The sequence below is a fragment of the Engystomops pustulosus genome, chromosome 6, assembly GCF_040894005.1.
Source record: "Engystomops pustulosus chromosome 6, aEngPut4.maternal, whole genome shotgun sequence".
Taxonomy (NCBI): domain Eukaryota; kingdom Metazoa; phylum Chordata; class Amphibia; order Anura; family Leptodactylidae; genus Engystomops; species Engystomops pustulosus.
The window spans coordinates 125,879,152-125,900,612 of NC_092416.1; the positions used below are offsets into that span (position 1 = coordinate 125,879,152).

The following is a 21,461-nucleotide window of genomic DNA, read 5'->3' on the forward strand; positions in this document are numbered from 1 at the left end:
TTAATATTAACTGGGAGGATTTGTGTTTTATTGCTGTTTATTTTGTAGTATGATATGTTGCCAAAGTTTTCCATTGTTGCGAATATATGCCTTATTGAGTGTTCTAGGTTTGTTGTGAACAGGATTATATCATCCGCAAACAGTCCTATTTTGTGTTCTGATTTGCCAATTTTTATTCCTTGAATGTCTGGGTTAGCTCTAATTGTTATAGCGAGCGGTTCTATTGCTAAAATAAAAATAATAGGGGATAGGGGACACCCTTGTCTCGTACCATTTGTTAAGGTAAATTCGCGGGAACGCACACCATTGACAAATACAGTGGTTGAAGGGAATGAGTATAATGCCTTGATTGCCATATAAATATGGCCATTGAGGCCATATTTTTGGAGTACAGCAAATAAGTATTCCCAATTTACCCTGTCGAACGCTTTTTCAGCGTCGACAGTTATTATAGCAGCTGGAGTGTTATTGAGCTCACAATGGTGTATTAGGTTTATGGCCCTTCTGGTGTTGTCCGGAGCCTGTCTGGAGGGAATAAAACCAGCTTGGTCTGGACCTATTAATATTTTTAGAATTGGTTTTAGCCTCATGGCGAGCATTTTAGCGTAGATTTTTATGTCCTCGTTCAACAAGGAGATTGGACGGAAGTTGGCAGGGGAGTCTGGTGTTTTCCCCGGTTTGGGGAGGGTAATGATTATGGCTTCAAGTAGTTCTTTTGGGAAATTTCCTGTTTGTGTGGCTAAAGAGTATATTTTAAGCATATGTGGGGTAAGAATTTTTGAAAATTTTTTGTAATATGCTCCTGTGAGGCCGTCTGGGCCAGGAGCTTTGTTCAATGGCAGTGTTTTGATAGTTCTACTAATTTCCTCTACTGTTATAGGCTCGTTTAGTTTTGCCAATTGTGTCTCAGATAATTTGGGAAGTTGAAGTTTGTCGAGGTAATTTGCTATTGAGTCTGTAGTGGGGGGTTGTACTAAATTGTTATTTGCTAAGTTGTATAATTCCGAATAGTAATCCATAAAGCCGTTTGCAATGTCTCTAGGAGACATTAATTTTGCCCTTGTCTTATGGTGAAAAATGAAGGGTATCCTTGTTTTTTGGTTACGTTGCTTTAAACGGCGAGCCAACAAAGCCCCGGCTTTTTGATCTTGGGCATAATATTTAATTTTGAGTTTTTCTAGCGATTTGGCATAGTTATCTAGCAGTAGATTGCGTAGATTATTCCTAGCTTCAGTTAGGGCATTATTAATAGAGATAGAGGTCTGCATTTTATTTTGCCTTTCTAGGAACTCTATTTGAAGCATCAGAGACGTTATTTCCCTATTTCTTTCTCTTTTTATTCTGCTACCCAGTTTAATCAAGTCATCTTTAATGTACATTTTGTGTGTAATCCACACTGAAAATGGACTTGCTGCATCGTTATTATTAGAAGAGAGGAAATTTCTCAGGCTATTCTCTATGATTGCCGAATTTTCTGGTTTTGCCAAGTCTGAGGAATTCATTTTCCATATATAATCTGTGTTACAGGAGAGTGTGTCTTTGAATGTAACTTCTACTGGAGCGTGGTCTGACCATTGTATGCTACCAATGCGAGAAGATAGCATTCTGTCTAATAAAAACCTATCTGAGATTATCATGTCAATACGTGAGTAGGTCTTATGTCTTGGGGAATAGAAAGTATAATCTTTCTCTGTAGTGTGATGAATTCTCCATATATCGTATAGGTTGTTGTCCCATAACAGCGGGTTTAGGGTGAAATTTCTGTGGAGAGATTTGGAAGTAGTGTCGTGTTCTGTATTACCTATTGAGTTAAAATCTCCACAAATCAGTAGGGCTCCTCTTTTTACCTTCTGAATTTTGGAAAGAATTTTTTTCAGAAAAGGACCTTGCCTTTTATTGGGAGCGTATATATTAGCTATTGTGTAATCTAAATTGTTAATGGTACATACTATAATGATGTAGCGACTTTGGGGGTCAATATAGGTGCCGTGTATTGTCAGAGCAAGTGTATCCTTAAATGCGATTAATACTCCTCTTTTTTTTTTAACATATGAAGACATAATGATTTCAGGAAACCTTGCGTGTATTAATTTGGGGACATTTTTCCCACACACATGGGTCTCCTGAATGCAAATTATATCCCCCTTACTCTCCATAGCTTGCTTCCATAGCATGGATCTTTTGAACGGACTATTGAGTCCTTTGGCATTTAACGAAAGTAGTTTGATACTCATGGTGGGAGATAATTGTCCAAGCTATGTGAAAATGATAGGCAACCATAGCGTTTGGTACAAGGAAATGGCCCTAAGCCAAGGGATATTTGAGATTTTTTTAGTAGTTTCAGGTCTAACATAACAACAGTTGTGTCGAACTTAGTAAGTGACACAGTTAAAAACCAAGTAGTACTAATATCACCTATATAGTACTAATGCAAAAGTGAGGGTATAGGTAATCATGGTGGAAACGTGAATGTCCAGAAGTTACCGCCTCGAGACCGCCAACAAATGATCGGTTAAAGTACATCAGTTCATCTGGTGTTAGCATGCCAATCAGGGCTAACTCTTGTTGGAGCTTTGGGTCGTGTTTTCGCTAGCTCAATTTTTTCCTGTGATATGCCCCATGTCTCTAGGATTTCAAAGCCTTCTTCCAGAGATTTTATCTGTATAATGTTATTCTGCCTCTTAACAAGTATTTTCGTCGGGAACCCCCATCTATACTGAATTTCGTGATCTCTTAGGAGGGTGGTTATGGGGCCAAAGTTTCTTCTTGCCTGAAGAGTAGCGGCAGAAAGGTCCACGTACAGCTTAATGTTGTCATACGGTGTTGGTAAGTTAGGTAGTTTTCTTGTTTGCCCCAAAAGTTGCTCTTTAACGTGATAAAACGTATATCTAGCCAGCACATCTCTTGGTATGGTGTCTGGCAAATTGCTGGGTTTTGGAACACGGTGGGCTCTGTCTATACTAAGCTCATAATCGGCCAGATGCGGGAGTATTGTTTTCGTCATTTGCTGCACGTATGTGCGCAATTGAGAGTTAGGCACTGTTTCTTGTATTCCTCTTATTTTAATATTGTTTCTCCTATCACGGTCTTCTGAATCGACCAGTTTAGCTTGAATTGATGAAACAGTGTCTTCCAGGGAATTGTGGAAATCTGCCAGTTCATTGAACGCATTAGCGTATTCCGCCATTTTGTTTTCCACATGGTCGACTCTGTCTCCCACCTCCTCTATTGCGTTCTGCAGCGGTTTTATCAAGGTGGAAATATCTTTTTGTAGGGAAGTTCTGAGAACAGTTAGCATGTTCTTAAGCATGTTTTCGGATACATATCTGTCTGAGGCTTTCATTGAGGCAAACATGTCTGTATCTTCCTCAACAGTACTATTAAATTGTGCTGAATTGCTTAACTCTTGTACATAAGGCTCATTATCCTGTTTGGATTTTTGTTTTGCAGGGCTTCCTGAAGGGGAGTCAGTGTTATCTATGCTGCCTGGGTTGGAGCTGCTAGAAGCAGAGGGAGAAGTGTCTCCATGGCTGCTGCTGCCAGGCAAGCACAGAGGGGACATGCTACTCTCTTCCTCCGTGTGACATGTGGCTGGTGTGTCTCCTGGTGAGGAGGGCTTATGCAGGCACTTACTTTCTATCCCCTTGAGGGTTGTGAGTAGGGGAGAACCTCCTGGTCCCCCTTTCTTGTCCGGCTGCCTGCCGAATGTCAGGCGTTCAGAAGCTCCTCTTGAGCGTGTGCCTGGATTGAGGAGCGGGCGCGCGGCGCCATCTTGCTTTTTCGGCGCTGCTGCCGGTCCCGCGCCGCTTAGTTGTATTTGCGGCTTGTTGTGCTGCTCTTTCGCCCCCCGCTTCCTCCCCTGCTGTGTCCCGGTGTAGTTGGGCATTCTTGCTGACCGGCGTTTAGCTGCTGCAGCTGCTATGTGTCGCTAATTGGCGGTTATCTCGGCGGAGCTCCGGACTCACGCGGCCATACTCTCCTGCGGCCAAGCCACGCCCCCTCTAAATAACAAATATTATACTTGCCTCCTCCTGTGTTCAGAACTTCTACTAACCTGCTATAGTTTATTACATTGTAGGGGATTTATCAAGCCAGATAATTCTATGAAGGTCCTACCTGACATTGTATTGTGCTATAACCTGTGCCAGGCTATAGCTAATACCTGGACTCCTGGCACCATGTCCTCCACATTGCAACATTTCAGCCTCTCAAGAGCCACCTTCCACACAAGCTGCCTAACCATAACCTGGCATACACCCCCTCGACATCAGCTTTAAATAGGGTTCTGTAATGATTATTTTTGTCTAACTTCTGTTTAAGGTTTTGAGCTGTAATAACCTGTCTGTAGGGTGGGTTGTCATGATCAGGGTGAGGGTTCAGTCACAAGCGCACGGGAGCGTGCCACGGCCGTATTGCATATGTATTTCTCTGGTAACGCATGTGATCAGTAACCATCAACCGGTCTGTTGTATTGTTTAAATGACCCAGGTGCTGGTTACCGATTGCATGCTTTTCCATAGAAACACATATGTGATTGGGCCCTGGCATGTCCTCGTGCATGGTTAACTAATGAGAATTAAAGTTGTTTTTTCCACCAAAAATCTGGATTGATTTATTTTCACTTCTCATTAGAGAAATTCATTGAAAGACAAGTCATTGCAACAAAAAGGCAGTGATCACAAGACTAAAACTCTACAAAACACTATTTTCCTCAAGGCAAACTCTTGAGAAGAAAACACAAAAATACCCTGCAACAAAATATCATCTAATGTGTCATCACAATGCAAAGCCTTTAAAAGCCACAATCAATCTCCCTGTAGTAGAAGATGGATCTTTCTATGAGGGTGCTGTCACACAGTGCGTTCTCGGACCATTTTTAAACAGACTGAAAACGTATGCATTTTTGCATGTTTACCATATGTTTGGCTGGTTTGAATCCTGTATTAACATTTTCACAGCTGCTTACGACTGTGGCCCGACGGGCATAAGTTCGTGTGTATGCGGCCATATACAGTTACTTCTCCAGAGGAGAGCTCTGATGGGAAAAGGGACAGGAACAACACTGTACACATAACAATACTAAAAACTGCAATATATTGGGTCACTGTTACTTCTCAGGCTATCATGAGACACTGTTACTTCTTTGGCTTCCATAGGGGCACTGTAACATCTTTGGCACTGTTACTTCTTTGGTTACTGTTGCTATTTCTGCTACTGTGGGGGCACTGTGGCTTACATTTCTGCATTTTCTGTATTTGGGGACACACCTGCGAACATAGTTTTAGGGATAGCAGCAGGGGAGGAGTTTGTTTTCATAAAGTAAATGAGATAACATTGATGGAACCTAAGATCAGGAACATATCATGGCTGGAATTAGATGACATGATAGGCTAAGTTGTAGAATTTGAAAGAGAACTCAGCTTAAAGATGTCATCTGTGATTTATAGTAAGTCCATGAACTCAATTCTAAGGGTGCAGTCTCACGTGGTGTTTGAAGCATGAGTTTCAGAACGCATCTTGTTAACGGTTGTGTTTTGTAAATGTTAACAGCTATTTAATTAGGCAAATCTTTAGCCACATGTTACTGCACCCTGAAGCAAGGATGTTTTTTGTTATTCCTTCTGGAAATGTATGCATTAGGTCAAACCTATGTAGAGACATAGGTTTCTGACACAAAATCACAACCTGTGAAGACAGATCACAGAGGGACTCTTGTAATGCCCCCAAAGTACTTCTGGCTCATTAGCATTATTTTCAAAGTTGATTTTAGAAGGAAGGAGGTCATGGATAACACATACAAGAAGACCCCAGTCACAGTGCCTGGATCTATGAGTAAGTGCCCCTAAACATCAGTAGCGCTACAAAAAGTCTCAAAAAGCCCAGGTGTAATTTTCAACCAAGTGTTAACATACACTATTATATTGTGCACTGTATCCAGCTCTTTTTTGTACTATAGTTGACTTTTACATGAGTATCCTTGCTAGATGTATGATAATTCACTATGGCTGACACTATAATATGACCTCATATAGGGGCTGGTACCACTATATGAGCACTGCTAGGCAGATGCAAAATCACCCACGTTTCTTTAGGGTTCCTAAGGAATCAATACATATTATTTAGGAGTATGTAATTTTATTGTGCTGGAATTGAATTATAATATTTTGGAGAATATATGTGGACCTTTTATGATACATATACAGTGGTGTTTTTGCACTGTATGGTAGAATTATTTGGATTCTTTATTTTGGATATTAAATTAGGCTGTGCTATTTTATCTTAAAATGCTAAAAAAAATACCAAAAAAGTTAGACATTGTTCTCGGTGCCTTTTTCTACATATCCTGCCAGTGGTATATGAGGGAATTAATTTATTATTTGTAGTACTACAATGGCAGAGAATGATATTTATGTTATGCACTGACATCCCTAATGGCGCATATATAAACTCTTTGTCTGCGACTGTTTGCAGCGGACATTATGACATGCATTCATTATCAACTCTAGGGCTATGACTATTGTCAGGCTCTTTTGTCTGGGATTAGTTGAGTGCGGCTCCTTTAAGGCAAGCATCTCCCCCCCTCCCTCCTCCTTGCAATTGTGTGAATAGGAGATTAAGGAGGAGAGGCTGAGCATCAGTTGATCACATTGTGAGAAAAGCATCTGTTCCTGCATATCAGTGTGGTGAAGGCAGATACTCCCTGACCGTATCCAGACCATGGTCCCAGGCAGCAGAGCCTCATAACAACAGGCAGCTCACTGACAGGGGGGTCTGCATAAGGACTGTGAGCCCCCCAACCCAGGCAAGAGGATGGGATGCTGCACGGGAAGATGCACCTTAATTCTCCTCTGTACAGTCCAGCTGGTGAGTTCCCATTGACTTTTGCTATTACGCTACATTGTACATTGGATTCTGCTTTCCATTATTCTATGCTATAGTTAATGGTATGAAGGTTTATAAAAATCCAATAATCTAGAGGGTGCAATGAAGGGGTTAATGCATTTGCTATGACATTCCTATCACTGTGTATGTGGTCCTTATTCAAAAATAGACTACCACCCCACCACCGAAACTACAGCAAACACAAAGCTAATATTTATATTGGCAAAATTGTAACTGAAATGTGAAAAATGTCCTTAAAACTATGTCTATGAGAAGCCACATGGCGCTACCACATGACCGAGGCGCACTTGTATCTTCAGTGTTACCGTTTTACTCTTTAAAAGGAAAAACTGGTACAAAAGTGAGAAATATCACACCACAAGGAGATGCAAGAAAAGAGTTTTTGTATGGGCACATGACTAACAACCTTGTCATTCTCAAAACCAAGTATCATAGGAAGCCAAATATCCTAGTCTTGTCCTTGTATAAGTTATATTCTTGACAATGGTAGCACTTAAATAGTATTATACTCATGAAATTCTTGCACATTAGAAGCAGTATTATAGTATTTTATTTTCTACACATTTTTTCTACACATCATAACAGGCAATATTATTGTATTATATTCTTGTCCATACGAATAATAATAAAAATCTTTATATAGCACCATCATATTCCCTAGCGCTTTACAAATCATAGGGAACATATGGAAATAAAATAATATATTACAGAGTGCAAACAGTTATATGGAACAATAGGAGTGAGGGCCCTGCTCACAAGAGCTTACAGTCTATGATGTATTACAGTAGTTATATTACTGTACATAGGGGCAGTATTATAGTAATTTGATTTTTGTAAATACAGGCAGTATTGTAGTAGTTATACTCTTGTACGTAGGAGCAGTATTATAATAGTTATATTCTTGGGGCAGTTGCATTTTTCTACATACAAAAAAATGTTATAGTAGTTATATTCTACATAGGAAACAGTTATATTCTTGTAAATAAGGGGCAGTATTATAGTATTTATATTCTTGTACATAGGGGGCAGTATTATAGTAGTAATATTCTACATAGGAAGCAGTATTATAGTAGTTATTTTCTTCTACATAGAGGCAGTATTATAGTAGTTATATTCTTGTACATAGATGGCAATATATTAGTAGTCATATTCTTGTACATAGGGGGCTCTATTATAGTAGTTATATTCTTGTTCGTAGGGAGCAGTATTGTAGTAGTTATATTCTTGTACATAGGGGGCAGTATTATAGTAATTATACTCTTGTACATAGGAGCAGTATTATAGTAGTTATATTCTTGTACACAGGGTGCAGTATTATAGTAGTTATATTCTTGTACATAGAGAGCAGTATTATAGTAGTTAGATTCTTGTACATAGGGGGCAGTAATGTAGTAGTTATATTCTTGTACATAGGGGGCAGTGTTATAGTAGCTATATTCTTGTACATAGGGGGCAGTATTATAGTAGTTATATTCTTGTACATAGGAGGCAGTATTATAGTAGTTATATTCTTGTACACAGGAGGCAGTATTATAGTAGTTATATTCTTGTACATAGGGGGTAGTATTATAGTAGTTATATTCCTGTACATAGGGGGCAGTATTATAGCAGTTATATTCTTGTACATAGGGGGCAGTATTATAGTAGTTATATTCTTGTACATAGGGGGCAGTATTATAGTAGTTATATTCTTGTACATAGAGAGCAGTATTATAGTAGTTAGATTCTTGTACATAGGGGGAGTATTATAGTAGTTATATTCTTGTACATAGGAGGCAGTATTATAGTAGTTATATTCTTGTACACAGGAGGCAGTATTTAGTAGTTGTATTTTTGTACATACAGGCAGTATCTTCTTGTTTGTACTTTTAGAGTAGTGGTGGTATTATAATAGTAATTTCCTTCTACACGGAAGGTACAATTGTAGTACTTATTTTGTTTACGATAAAAAGCAGTACTTAAACAGTTAGATTCTGGTACATAGGTTGATACTCAGCAATTATTTCTGTATGGATCATGTTAATATCTTTATTGAGTGTAATTGCCTTTTTAGGATTTTATGGCCTGTGGGTGTTATGAGTTCTACACCTGCCGATCATAGTAATGTTGTAAACTTGTCAAGCAAATTTTGCTGGAATGTCCTTGTCTCACAAGTTTTCCATTTTGTTGATCTTGCCCCTCCTTTATCATTACATCTATGTATAAGCTTGGACAAGCAAATCGCTGTGAGCTGCAGTGACTTGCTGTAATTTATAACTGAGCCTTGGAATTTTATGTCCCTGAGGTTAAGTTTTTATGCAACCAAAACAAGCTGGTGAAAAGTTACTGGAACAGGCAAGAGAAAAGTGGGCATTGTGCTGTCCATTACCTGTGCAACCTCCCTCCATTCCCCACCACAAATAGCGAAAGGTATCCTAGGCTAGCTGCATATGCACAAAATGGTCTGGACTGCAAAGTGTGATATCATTTATTGATATGGAGAATATGGGTCAAATTTGAATATATACCATCTACTGAATTAACCTGCAGATTTTCCATACTAAAATCTGAGTTAAAAATCAATGCATAATATGTACCATGTGCAAACAGCCTCAGTCTATCTAAATTGCACACCTATGGCAAGGAGTGTAACAGATTTCATGCAGAGGTCCCTAGTGAGTTTGTGAAGGAAGTGACTCACATTACAGTCATTGGGGGACATCATGCCTTTATTACTGTCATTGAGTGGCATCATGCCTTAATTACAGCCGTTGGGGGACATCATGCCTTCATTACAGTCATTGGGGGGCATCATGCATTCATTACAGTCATTGGAGGCATCATTCCTTCATTACAGTCATTAGGGGGCATCATGTATTCATTACATTTATCGGGGGGCCCCATGCCTTCATTACAGTCATTGGGGGGGCACCATGCCTTCATCACAGTCATTGGCTGGCATCATGCATTCATTACAGTCATTTGGGGGCATCATCCATTCATTACAGTCATTGGAGGGCATCATGCCTTCATTACAGTCATTGGTAGGCATCATGTCTTTATTACAGTTATTGGGGGCATTCATTACAGTCATTGGGGGGCATCATGTCTTCATTACAGTTATTGGGGGTATAATACCTTTATTACAGTCATTGGGGGACATCATGTATTTATTACAGTCATTGGGGGCATCAAACCTTCATTACAGTCATTGGGGGCATCATGTTTTCATTACATTAATTAGGGGGCATCATGTCTTCTTTACAGTCATTGGGGGACATCTTGCCCTCATTACAGTCATTGGGGGCATCATACCTTCATTAAAGTCATTGGGGGCATCATGTCTTCATTACATTAATTAGGGGGCATCATGCATTCATTACAGTCATTTGGGGGCATCATGTCTTCATTACAGTCATTGGGGGACATCATGCCCTCATTACAGTCATTGGGGGGCATCATGCCTTCATTACAGTCATTGGGTGGGCAATATACCTTCAACACCATTTTCTGTAGGCATGAAAAAGTTGCAATTACCTTGTTGTGCGCCTCTTCCCTGTTTCGTCCTCCTTTTGAAAAGTGGGCTTGATGGGCCAGGACACCATGGCACACTAAATTTACTATAACCTGGTGCAGATTATAGCTGAAATCTATAAATCCATATTTCACTCTGGCACAACCTCTTAGTAATTCTGGTGTCATACACAACTGCGGGAATACTAAGATTGGCACAAGATGCCCCCAATTGAGTTTAACACAATTTGATTTGTAAAGCGCTACGGAATTTGATGGCGCTATATGAATAAAGATTATTATTAATGTATGGAAACTGCCTTATTTAAATGTTTTGGTCACTGAAAAACTAACTGCACTGCGTTTTGAAATCTGATTTTAAAAATCATCAGTTTCTCACTGATAATAGATGAAACTTTTACAATTTAATTGGCATCGCTGGTGGGAATGCAGTCCTAAATGCAGCTTTAACTTACATCTCTACTTATGTCCAGGATTCCACGGTGGTCATACAATAGTTAAACCTTGAATGCAAAAAAATGTTGTGCAACTATTTCAAGAATTTGGACTGTTTCCCCCATAGGGAATAATAGAAAGCATTATGGTTACAGTAATTGGTTACTGTGGGGTCTTTGCCTCATATTTTTCACTACTGAGGGTCTGCTATGTTTTAGTATTGTCTATGTGGACCTAGACTGACACACTGTCCCTTCACTGTGACATTGATTTTCAGTATCCGGATAAAAACAATGATGTCCCCATTTAAAGTATTTCAAACACAAAGTAGAGTTACCTCTACCTTTGCCAATGTCATGTACAGGTTATGTTTTTCAAAAATAATTTTCTGGGCACTGAAGAGGGGTATATAGATCTGGGGAATGTGAAAACCTGGTGGCTGTATACAAACACCTATTGTCTACAGGGGAAGTCTGAAGTCATGGTGGTCTCTGTGATTGGGGGTTGGGCAGGACTCTCTAGGGAGGACAGTTTCCAAGCACCAATTTCAGGAACGCCAGGCACATCCACAGCACAAATGGAATTTGGTGTTAACTCTTTAATTACTGCTGAAGTTAGCTTTGTAACCTGATAATATAGAAACCTTTGTTAGGGTAAAATCAACTTGAAATGAGTAAGATAGAGTAGCTTGAAGCTTCCTTACTCCAATGAAAAACAAGTACAGAACAGGGTCCATCAGCTACTGTGGGTCATGTATAATATAATACTTGCAATGGGACCAGTCCCCAGGTGCCATCCCTTCTAGCTATAGGATCTGATTTATTATATCTATTGGATAATAAAGATGGGGTCTTCAGCTCACAATACTGATATGGACACATCACTAGCTACATCAGTGACCTGTCAGACGACAATTCTAATAATAATATCCTGCATCATTAAAAGTCACAAACAGATCAACTCCTCATTTTTCAGAAGTTGCAAATCCTACCATAGGATCGAGCAAACATTAAACAAAGCTAATCTTTTAGTTCTAGAGTTTCCCTTTCAATCTTTTAGAATGTAGTGATACCCGCACGCACTACAACATATAAACCTGATATTCCCATCAGAGGAAGCTGGGAAAGATATGGGGCTGAGTCTATACATTGTATCCGTGGATTATTGGAATTAATTGGAAGTAGTCCAGCACTTTCTCCAGGGACAGGGATGTGAGTGCAATATCTTTGTCACTGTGAGAGGTGGAATTTCCCAATAATGAATTGCTTGTTTTGATTGCTGTCAGTAGTTTTTCTAGGACAAATGATTGAGGTTGCCATGGTGATGGTGTGACATGTTACCATGCCCCCACCCAATGTTGCCCTCCTCCACCATTGCCCCATGATACTAAATAAGCTTTTGTGCAAAAATCCAGCAATTGTGCTCTGCTCTGATTTACTGAGCTTTGATAAAGTAACCCTGGGCAGGCTTAGATGAAGCAACTCAGCAGATTATAATGCATGCTAGGCTTGGATACAACCTCCACCAATGGGCTTAAAACAAATCTACCATCAGAATCAAGCATGATAAACCAGTAGCACTAGATGCAGGCACTGTGACTGCGGTAATCTTATATTTGTTATTCATGGCCTCTTTCCTTCTAAAATCTACTTTTACAATTATGCTAATGAGCCAGACATGCTCTGGGGGCATTACCAGGGTCCCCCATTCTTCACAGGCTGTTATACTTTCTCTGCTCCCCCGCTTCTCCTCCTACCTCTACCCGATGTAACCTCACTGAAACAGAGGAAGTTTCAGCACAGAGGGTGGAAAGTGCTCCTTCACAGTGTAACTGCCTGTGAAGCTACACCACCGAGGGGCTCTGTTAACATCCCCCCCCCCCCTACACCCCTTCGGCTAGCATCATTTTAAAAGCTCTTTTTAGAAGGAAGGAGGCTTTTGTGAAATCTGTGTGCAGATTTATTCTATGGACATGGCTCAGTTCTAAAATATAATAGGTGATTAGATACAGCAACTGAGTGGAGAAGTATCACTCATATACATCATCTCAATAAGCTTAGATACACTGGTACATGGAGAGTATAACACATGCAGTAGCATGCACAGAATTGCTTGGTGATGTTATGAAACCCATTTTATTATTTTTATCTATGTGCTGTAGATGTCTGCATAGATAGAAGCTTCCCGTGTCCTATGTGATCCCGGCGATGGCTTCACCGCCAGATGGTCTTATTATATGGTTTGTCACTTGTCATATTCCGTGCTGACAAATTAGGATCATTTCCAGATAGGTCTAAAACAAAGGCTTGGCACTTCTCCAGATAGTATCACTGGAACGACCTGCATCACTGGATCACCAGCCAATAAGCGGCGCCTGTCATGAGAAGATTTGTAGAGGTGTCCCTGGGGACACCCCGTGTGCCATGCCTCCAATCTCCAGCAAGCAGCATGGTGCAAATTGTTGTCATATTCTTCTATTTCAGGACTAAGTCTGGGAAAATATGCATAAGGTAATGATACGAACAATCACAGTGTTGTGTCCCAGCCCTTTATAATAGTCACTGCTTTATGGAAAATACCTACACCTTACCCTCTGCCCATCATATGGCCCCTCCATATTAGAGCTTGCCTTGGGTGAATGAAAAGCCCTGAACACAAGTTTCTTCATCTCTACTTACAGTGAATGGAACAATTTGATGAAAACCTGTAGTGAGTAAACCTATTTAAAGGGAACCTGTCACCAAGGACCTCATTTTCAATAAAGACAGGTTACCTAAGCCCATCACACCTGCAATGCAAATATGTCTTTCTCTAAGCATTTGTATTACAATATAATTGTGTGCTATATCTTACCTTGCATCCTGACAAAATCGTCTATGTAATCCCAGGGGTTGGGCTGTGGTTTGGATGCATTTCAAAAAACAACATGTGACTTGTCTGTGCTGCAGACTGTGAAGGAGCAGGAGGGAGGAGCTGTACAGGAGAACAAAGGTGGGGGCCAAGAGCTGAGCAGTCTGCGGCACTGACAAGTCTCATTTTTTTTTGAAATGTTAAAGTTCCCTTTGAGGCCAAGTCAGGGGTGGATTAATTGTGGGAAAAAAATGTTTTGACATATACTGCCTTCATGCAGTACCATAACTCAACTTCTCAGGAAATATAAAATTACCCTTCTGTCAGTTTTCAGTTCAGTAGTTAAGGACCTTGGAGGATCTTCAGATGTCTTGTAGGGGCTCTTGTATACACATGTCTTGAGATTTAACACATATATAAGGATTTCAGAGCTCCAGGTCCCTCTCTTTATCATCTACAGGGCAGTATCAAACTTTTGGGTTGTTTCTGTGGTCATGAGGCCCCTAGAAGCCTGAGCCCCGCTGACTGCCTTCAAAACCACTTATAACATAATCCACTTCTCAACTGGGCATGAAACCTCTATGACAGTGATGGCAAACCTTTTAGAGACCGAGTCCCCAAGCTTTAACTAAAATCCACTTATTTACCGTGAAGTGCCAACATGGAATTTTAAGCAGAAACTTATTGCTACCTGTTCTTCCACATATTTCAATCGTAACGGCCCCTAAGGCAACCAATACAGTTGAAAGAAGAAAGGAAAATTCAGACTATCATTGTAGTTTCTCTCCAGAGGAAGAATGGAGTGTCCAGCAGGATGACCTCCAAAGATAATGCAGCCCCTCCCACACCTTCTCACTTTTCCCGCATTTCCAAACAGCCAATGGAGTGTTGCTTTAAAATAGTGCTGAGAGCAGCATCTCTTAAGTGGCCTGGGACTGCAGGAAGATTTGGTGGATTTGTTCCTGTCTGGGGAAATCTTTCCTGGGGTGAGAACCTGAGTGCCCACAGAAATGGCTCTGAGTGCCACCTCTGGCACCTGTGCCATAGGTTCGCCACCACTGCTCTATGAGCTAAAACAATCAGCAGCACAAATACCTCTCCTGTCTTATAGGTACATTTATAGGGGTAAATTTATTATCTCTGTTTATTTGCCAAAGTCCCCCTGACAGCTCCGACCTCTTAGTAGATCCAGTTGCAATATGCACCAGGTGGAACCAGTTTAGAACATAGTTCTCAGCTATAGTAAATGGGGCAGGATCGGGGCTTTCACAGCCTTGCCCAAAATGGTGTGTGGAGCGAAAAAAGACTTTGAACTGGTAAGGAAGGAGAGATTCACATTCCTTTTTCATGTTTTGTCTGGAACTTGTGGGGATCCTGGATGACTTTGCTTACCTAGTTGTAAATGATCAATGGATGCTTTTATTGCTGTATTATTATATTTGAGCACCATTAATTCCATGGTGCTGTAAAATAAGTAAGGGGTTTACATACATTACATTAGGACAAGAACAAATGCAAGTACAAATACAAGAACTACAGAGATCAAAAGACAAGTGGAAGGAGGACCCTCCCATGAGGGCTCGCAATCTATATGTATCCCCATGTCTAGTTGTGATATGCGTGGGGGGCACTGTAACAGGCTTTAGGTTTTATAACCTACTGAGGCTAGGGTGTAATGAGGACATTGGCTGGTTATATAATAGGGACACTATATTGACTGTAATAGGGGCACTATGGCTGATTGTGTATTAAGGCAATGTTTTTATGGCTTCTGTGCTTTTCACCGATATTCACCAGCTAATACCTCCCTGTATGTGTTTCTATGTATTGGAATGTGGAATAAAGAAGTTGTGGGAGTTTTGATCACTAGAACCATGTTGAGTTTTAATTTTCCATTGGGATATAAATGTTCTCATTTGACGATGCTAAGCCTTATGTAATAGGATTTGTGCAGCTCTCTGCCTGGGTACACGCAGGGAGGCTGAGTGAGAGGGATCTGACCCAGGTATACAACACTTTGCCAGAAGATCCACATATGAACTGATTAGTGAGGCTTGAAGATGTCTTTGATGTTGATCTCTTGTATCACATGGCATTATCACCTGCTTATACTCAACTTTGAAAGCCACACGGTGATAGAGATAACTACAGGCACGGTCATCTGTATGCAAAGCAATGTCTGCCTGCAATGAATAGGCTACCTGGCCATAGAAGCTGCTGTACATGAAACAACAGGTGGACACACAACAGGGTCTGTAATAAGCAATCCTTTTCCATATGCTGCTTTAGACCATATGGTGTGCTAGACGAAGGTCAAAGAGGGATCACCCACTATTAAATAGAGTAACCCTTTGATTATCATCGACAGGATATAAAGAACATCTACCACTAGGATCAAGGATTGTAAAGCAAGCACACTGACATAGATATTTGTATATCTTTGTTTTGATTTGCGCTCCCCATGATGTCATCGGTTGCCATTACAGCTTCTGGTCGTTGTAAGACCCCAGGCTATATGGTTTCCGCAGATTCGTTAGAATGTGCCAGTGGCACATTGTTATAAATCTTTTGTAAGTACACCATATACTGAAAAACTATAGAATGAGCAGACTGTCTAGGGTTAAAGTACCATAGAGAGTCAAAAAAAATAGTAACATTAAATAAATTAAAATAAAATATAATAAACTAAAAATTGAAATCACTCCCCCTCCCCGTTATATCGACTATATAAACTGAGAATTCTTAAAACTTACCTCATCCCTAAACACAACTGTCCCATGATCAACACCATATTTCTGTACTTGCACTGACATTGTAAAAACTAAAACAGGCCTGTCAGGAGAGATGAAGACTCCCCAGCATTGACTGACTTCCGGGTAACATCATCTATGATTGTAAACATTGGGGCACATTTACTTACCCGGTCCTGTCGCGATCCAGTGGCGTGTTCTCCGTCAAGGATTCAGGTCCCCCTCCACCAGTAACCGATCAGTAGGAACTGTACAGGGCATTGCTGTGAATGACTTCAGCACATCTGCAGCCACGTGACATCACTAGTCTCTTACACTGCTTTGCTGTGTTTTTGGTCCACTCTTCTTGCAGTGTCTGTTGTGGATGTCTTGCCCATAATTTTCCAGAGATTTTGTACTGGGTTTAGATCAGGACTTTGGACTGACCATTTTATTGTTTCAGTGTTTTCTGATTCAAGGAACGTCTTTATGTGTATGACGGGGGGCATTGTCCTGCATTAAAATTGCCTGATTGAGTGATGAATGCAAGGGAAGAACCACGTGTTGTAGAAGAAGTTTCTGATAAACACTTGCATTCACTCTGCCATGTAGCTGTATGAGAGGTCCAACACCTGCTGCAGAAAACATCCCCCAAACTATGACACTTCCTCCACCATCTTTCACTGACTTCTTTACACACTTTGGCTTTAGTCTTTTCCCAGTTTGTCGACGAACATAATATTTTCCCATGAAATCCAAATAAATGAAAATTACTTTCATCACTAAAATGAATCGTGGACCACTTATCCTCTGTCTACACAATATGCTCCTCAGCCAAGCTGAATATTAGCCTTTTGTTTCTTTCTGCTAATGAGACGTTTGGTCACTGCAGAGTCAATCCAAATTCTCTTAAATGTCGTAACACTGTATGAGGTGAAAGATCCTTAGCCTGTTCAGTACTGAACTAGTGAGCAATTGCTATTGCAGTGTTGAAACAATTACCATGGAGTTTCTCTGCATTATCTTGTTCTCTCTTACATTTGTATTTTGAGGGTGATCAGCCTTCTTGGGGAACAAGTTGAATAAGTTTGTGATATTGTGAAGATGCAATATTCTGGAAATCACATACTTGGAACAACCAACTTCTGTTACTATGGCTGATAGGATCACCTCTTTGGCCTACATCTGGACAACCTTCTGCCGGAGGGTTTCAGTCATTTTGGAACGGAACACCCGTATTGTAAAGTCAGAGAAATCTGGAAAGTTAGGCTGCCAGTTAAATAGGGTTCGTCCGATAATTAAGGAAATTAGCACCACGTTCCAGATCCAGATTGTTTGGCTAATTAAGTTGCTGTTAACATTTTCAGTTACTAACCCAATGTTAACATGATTTTGTAAACACTGCATCATTAAAGAAGGAGCCTTCCAAATCCAATATAAACTCATTCCACCACAAGTTTACAGGGCAATGTTTCATCCTCTCAATTTTATTTAAGAATAATTTATATTTAAAAGAAATCTACCAGCAAAATCCGGCATGATAAACTAGGGACACCTACTCATACATCCAGGAACCGTGACTGTGGTAATCTTTTATATTTGATATCCTTGGCCTCCTTCCATCTCAAAGGAACATTTTAGAGTTATGCTAATGAGTTGGAAGGGCTTTGGGGGCGTTACTAGAGCTACGCCGTGCTGTAGCTTCACAGGCTGTTAAACCCCTTTCATACTAGCGTCGAAGAGTTTCGCCAGAGTCTGATAAGAGTACATAAGAGCACATAAAATGCACATAAAAAGACTCATGACTGTGGTTTATCTTTTCTATGGCAATTGACCAGTGAAAACCGCATTGCATTTGCATGTGTCCATAGTGCACTGTGTCCATAAACTTGTATGGGGCGTTTTCCATGTGTTTGTGAATGAAAAAATGCAAGTCTTGCAAAATTTTTTGAATCCAATAGGGCATATTTATCAGGGCCTCTGCGCCACATCAGTGGTGTAGAAGCCCTGAAATAATCCCAAATGCTAGCTTATTGCTAGCACTTGTGATTATTTAGCCCACTCCACCACGTGAGGGGCGGGGGGGGGCAGCGGCCACCCGTGTGGAGGGTGCGGGCGGCCGGGAGTGGGCCAGTGCGGGGCATTACATGTGATAAGTCTCCAACTGCCTTTATTTCTAGGGGAGGCAGGGCCTGGCACAGAAATAAACGCTGCGCATCACCCCGCCGGATACAGCAAGAGGCCCTTTGATGTATCGTGTTGCGAAAAAGCAGCAGTGTGCTATAATACTGCATATCAAATACACGCGCAGAACTCAGCTGTGAAAAACAAACACTGGTGTGAAAGGGACCTAGAGCCCCTTTCACACTTGCGTTGCAGATCATGTCATAGTCTGATCATGGTGCAATAAGGATTTGGTCCGTGAAAGATTGAAATCATTTTAAGTCAGAGTTTGTTAAGGGTCTCATTTTTTCATGTGCGGATAACATGCATAAAATGCATGTGAGGGTGCGGTCATACGTCGCGTTTAACTGTCCGTCTGGTGGCCAGACTTCAGCACCTGCACTCTTACAATTCTTATCAGGTGGCAGATGGAGAGTATCATGAAGAAATAAGATGCAAGGACTCCCTTCCTGTGGATTGTGTGCCATCTGTGTGTGTATGTTTCCAGAGGTTGAACACATTTGAGTGCAGCTGGCCTTAGGCTAAATTTAAATGATCAGTAACGGAAGGTCCTAGGAAATCTTATTCCCAATCACATTAATATGCAGCAATCATCACTGCTGAAGATGAATTGTTTATCCCACGTTATTTGCATGTTTGCAGGATATTTCAACAGTGATTTTAGGTGCGATGATCTGACATTGCTTGTTCATCAGCTGATCACAAACAGGGCTGTTCCGAGCAAATACTAACATTTGGGCAGAGGATTTACTTGTGGTTATTTCTTTTTATACACACTTTCTAAAGTGGAATCTCAAGGCTTCTGTCAATCCTCAAATTGTACAGCAGTGCTATGCAAACTGGTTGTGGATCATTTAGGCTGCGTTCAAATGTTTTGTTTTACAGATGTAGTTATTGATGTCCAAACCAGGAGTGACTGAAAGGGAACCTGTCACAAGGAGACCCATTTTTAGCACTCCCCCAGTCCCCACAGAGCATAGTACATACACTGCCAAAGTGTTTTTGTATAAATAATATGTTTTAAAGAAAAAAAGATATGTTATATTGTACCTTTCATTAGCATCTGCTGTGTGACTAGGCAGTTGCCAATTGGGAGGGGCTGGAAAGGAGCAGTTCCCCCCCACCCTTGGGAAACATGTGACCTTTTCAAATATATGAATAACTCCCAACACTCGGGATTGGCTGTTGAGGAGCAGGGGGCGTCGCTAAGCCAGTGATGGGTGTTTTCATATATTTGAGAAAGTCACATGGAGAAGCAATTTCCCAAAGGTGGGGAGGAACTGCTCCTTTCCAGCCCCTCCCAATAGGCAACTCCCTAGTCACACAGCAGATGCTAATGAAAGGTACAATATAACATATCTAAAGAGGACCTGTCACCCCGGAAAACCCACCCACCAAATGTGCCCCCCCATAATCCTCCCCCCAGCCCCTTTCTCCCTAGCCATTTTTAAAAAAAAATTTGTGCAGTAAATGGATTTAAACTGATCCGACCTCTTACCAAATAAGAGGTCGGATCCTGTATCTGGTGTGCTGGCAGTCGGCGGTATTCATAAGGGGGCGTGCCGACACACCCCCAGCACACCCCTGCCAGCGGTCACATTGTAGGAGAAGCCAGCAGCATCGTATCGCTGCCGGATCCCCGAGGTGTGGCCACGCCGCACTAACAGCGGCCGCAGCCTGGCTAATTCACATTGCCGGCTTCTCCTACAATGTGACCGCTGGCGGGGGCGTGCTGGGGGTGTGTCGGCACGCCCCTTTATGAATACTGCCGACTGCCAGCACACCAGATACACAATCTGACCTCTTATTTGGTAAGAGGTCGGATGGGTTTAAATCAATTTACTGCAAATACATTTTTTTTAAAAAGGGAGAAAGGCTAGGGAGAAAGGGGCAAGAGGGAGGATTATGGGGGGCACATTTGGTGGGTGGGTTTTCCGAGGTGACAGGTCCTCTTTAAAAAAAGATGAGGAGCAGCTACTCTCAATTATATGTTCTCGCCTATTATAATCCAAACCTGCTTTTGACTTCAAAAACTGCATTTGAAAAACTGAACACACCCTTAGTAACCAGATTGCTGGCTTCAAAGTGGTCAAATTCTCACCTATGTCACCTGCGTATCTTACATCATGTCAAAAGGTCCATCAATAGGAGGTTTTGGGCCCCCCACAGAATGATAATCCGGCCCTGTGTGCACAATGACTTCCCTGCACTTGGGAAGAAGGAGGGTTTTCTGTCACTTGGGGCCCCTTCTCCTCCTTGGGGTCCCTTGAACACAGCCACATTAACCCCCCCCCCCTCCTCCCCTATGGTGGCCTTGCAAGTCTATACAAACATCCAACAGACTGTGCTACAGCTGTACTAGTCCTCTGTGAGCAACATAAATCTCCTTCCCTTCCTTATAGTTTATTGCAGTATATGGGGAAATCTATCATTCTGGAAGACACCAGAAGATCTTAAACAGATCTTCATATCATATATACATAAACAGTATATACGTATATATAGCATCTCCCCCGCACACTGAATGGATGTGTAATATAGGTGTGACATATAACAACTCAGGGACCCTATTAAATGAGTTTTCCATGGAGGTGGGATACAGATGTAATACCCAGTGCAGCCACTGCTTAATGCATGATGTAGTTGTGTATGGAGCAGAAGCTGCAGGGTTCACATCTGTCTCATACCAATGCCTAAGGACCTGAAAAAAACCCTTTAATTGACTGTTGTGTATTCACCTGTAAATCACACAGATCACGACAGAAGCTTTAAATTCTGGGGTTCCACTTCATTCCATAATTACCAGGCTTTTTAACATGGGATTATTAAAGTTTTTTGCTCATATAT

At 41.1% G+C, this 21,461-nt stretch overlaps 1 protein-coding gene across 3 annotated transcripts in view; it reads left to right on the plus strand.

Annotated features, from left to right (window-relative positions):
• NKAIN4 (sodium/potassium transporting ATPase interacting 4) overlaps positions 1 to 21,461 on the plus strand; it is a 65,420-nt gene that overhangs the window by 17,485 nt on the left and 26,474 nt on the right. For 2 of the 3 annotated variants that reach the window (XM_072110923.1, XM_072110925.1), the window contains exon 1: positions 6,606 to 6,864. The exons of the other annotated variant lie outside the window; for it this stretch is intronic. In XM_072110923.1, the coding sequence (XP_071967024.1) occupies positions 6,811 to 6,864 (54 nt within the window). In that variant the 5' untranslated portion in view covers positions 6,606 to 6,810. Of the gene's footprint in view, positions 1 to 6,605; positions 6,865 to 21,461 lie in introns of those variants that run through there. 3 annotated transcript variants of the gene reach the window in all.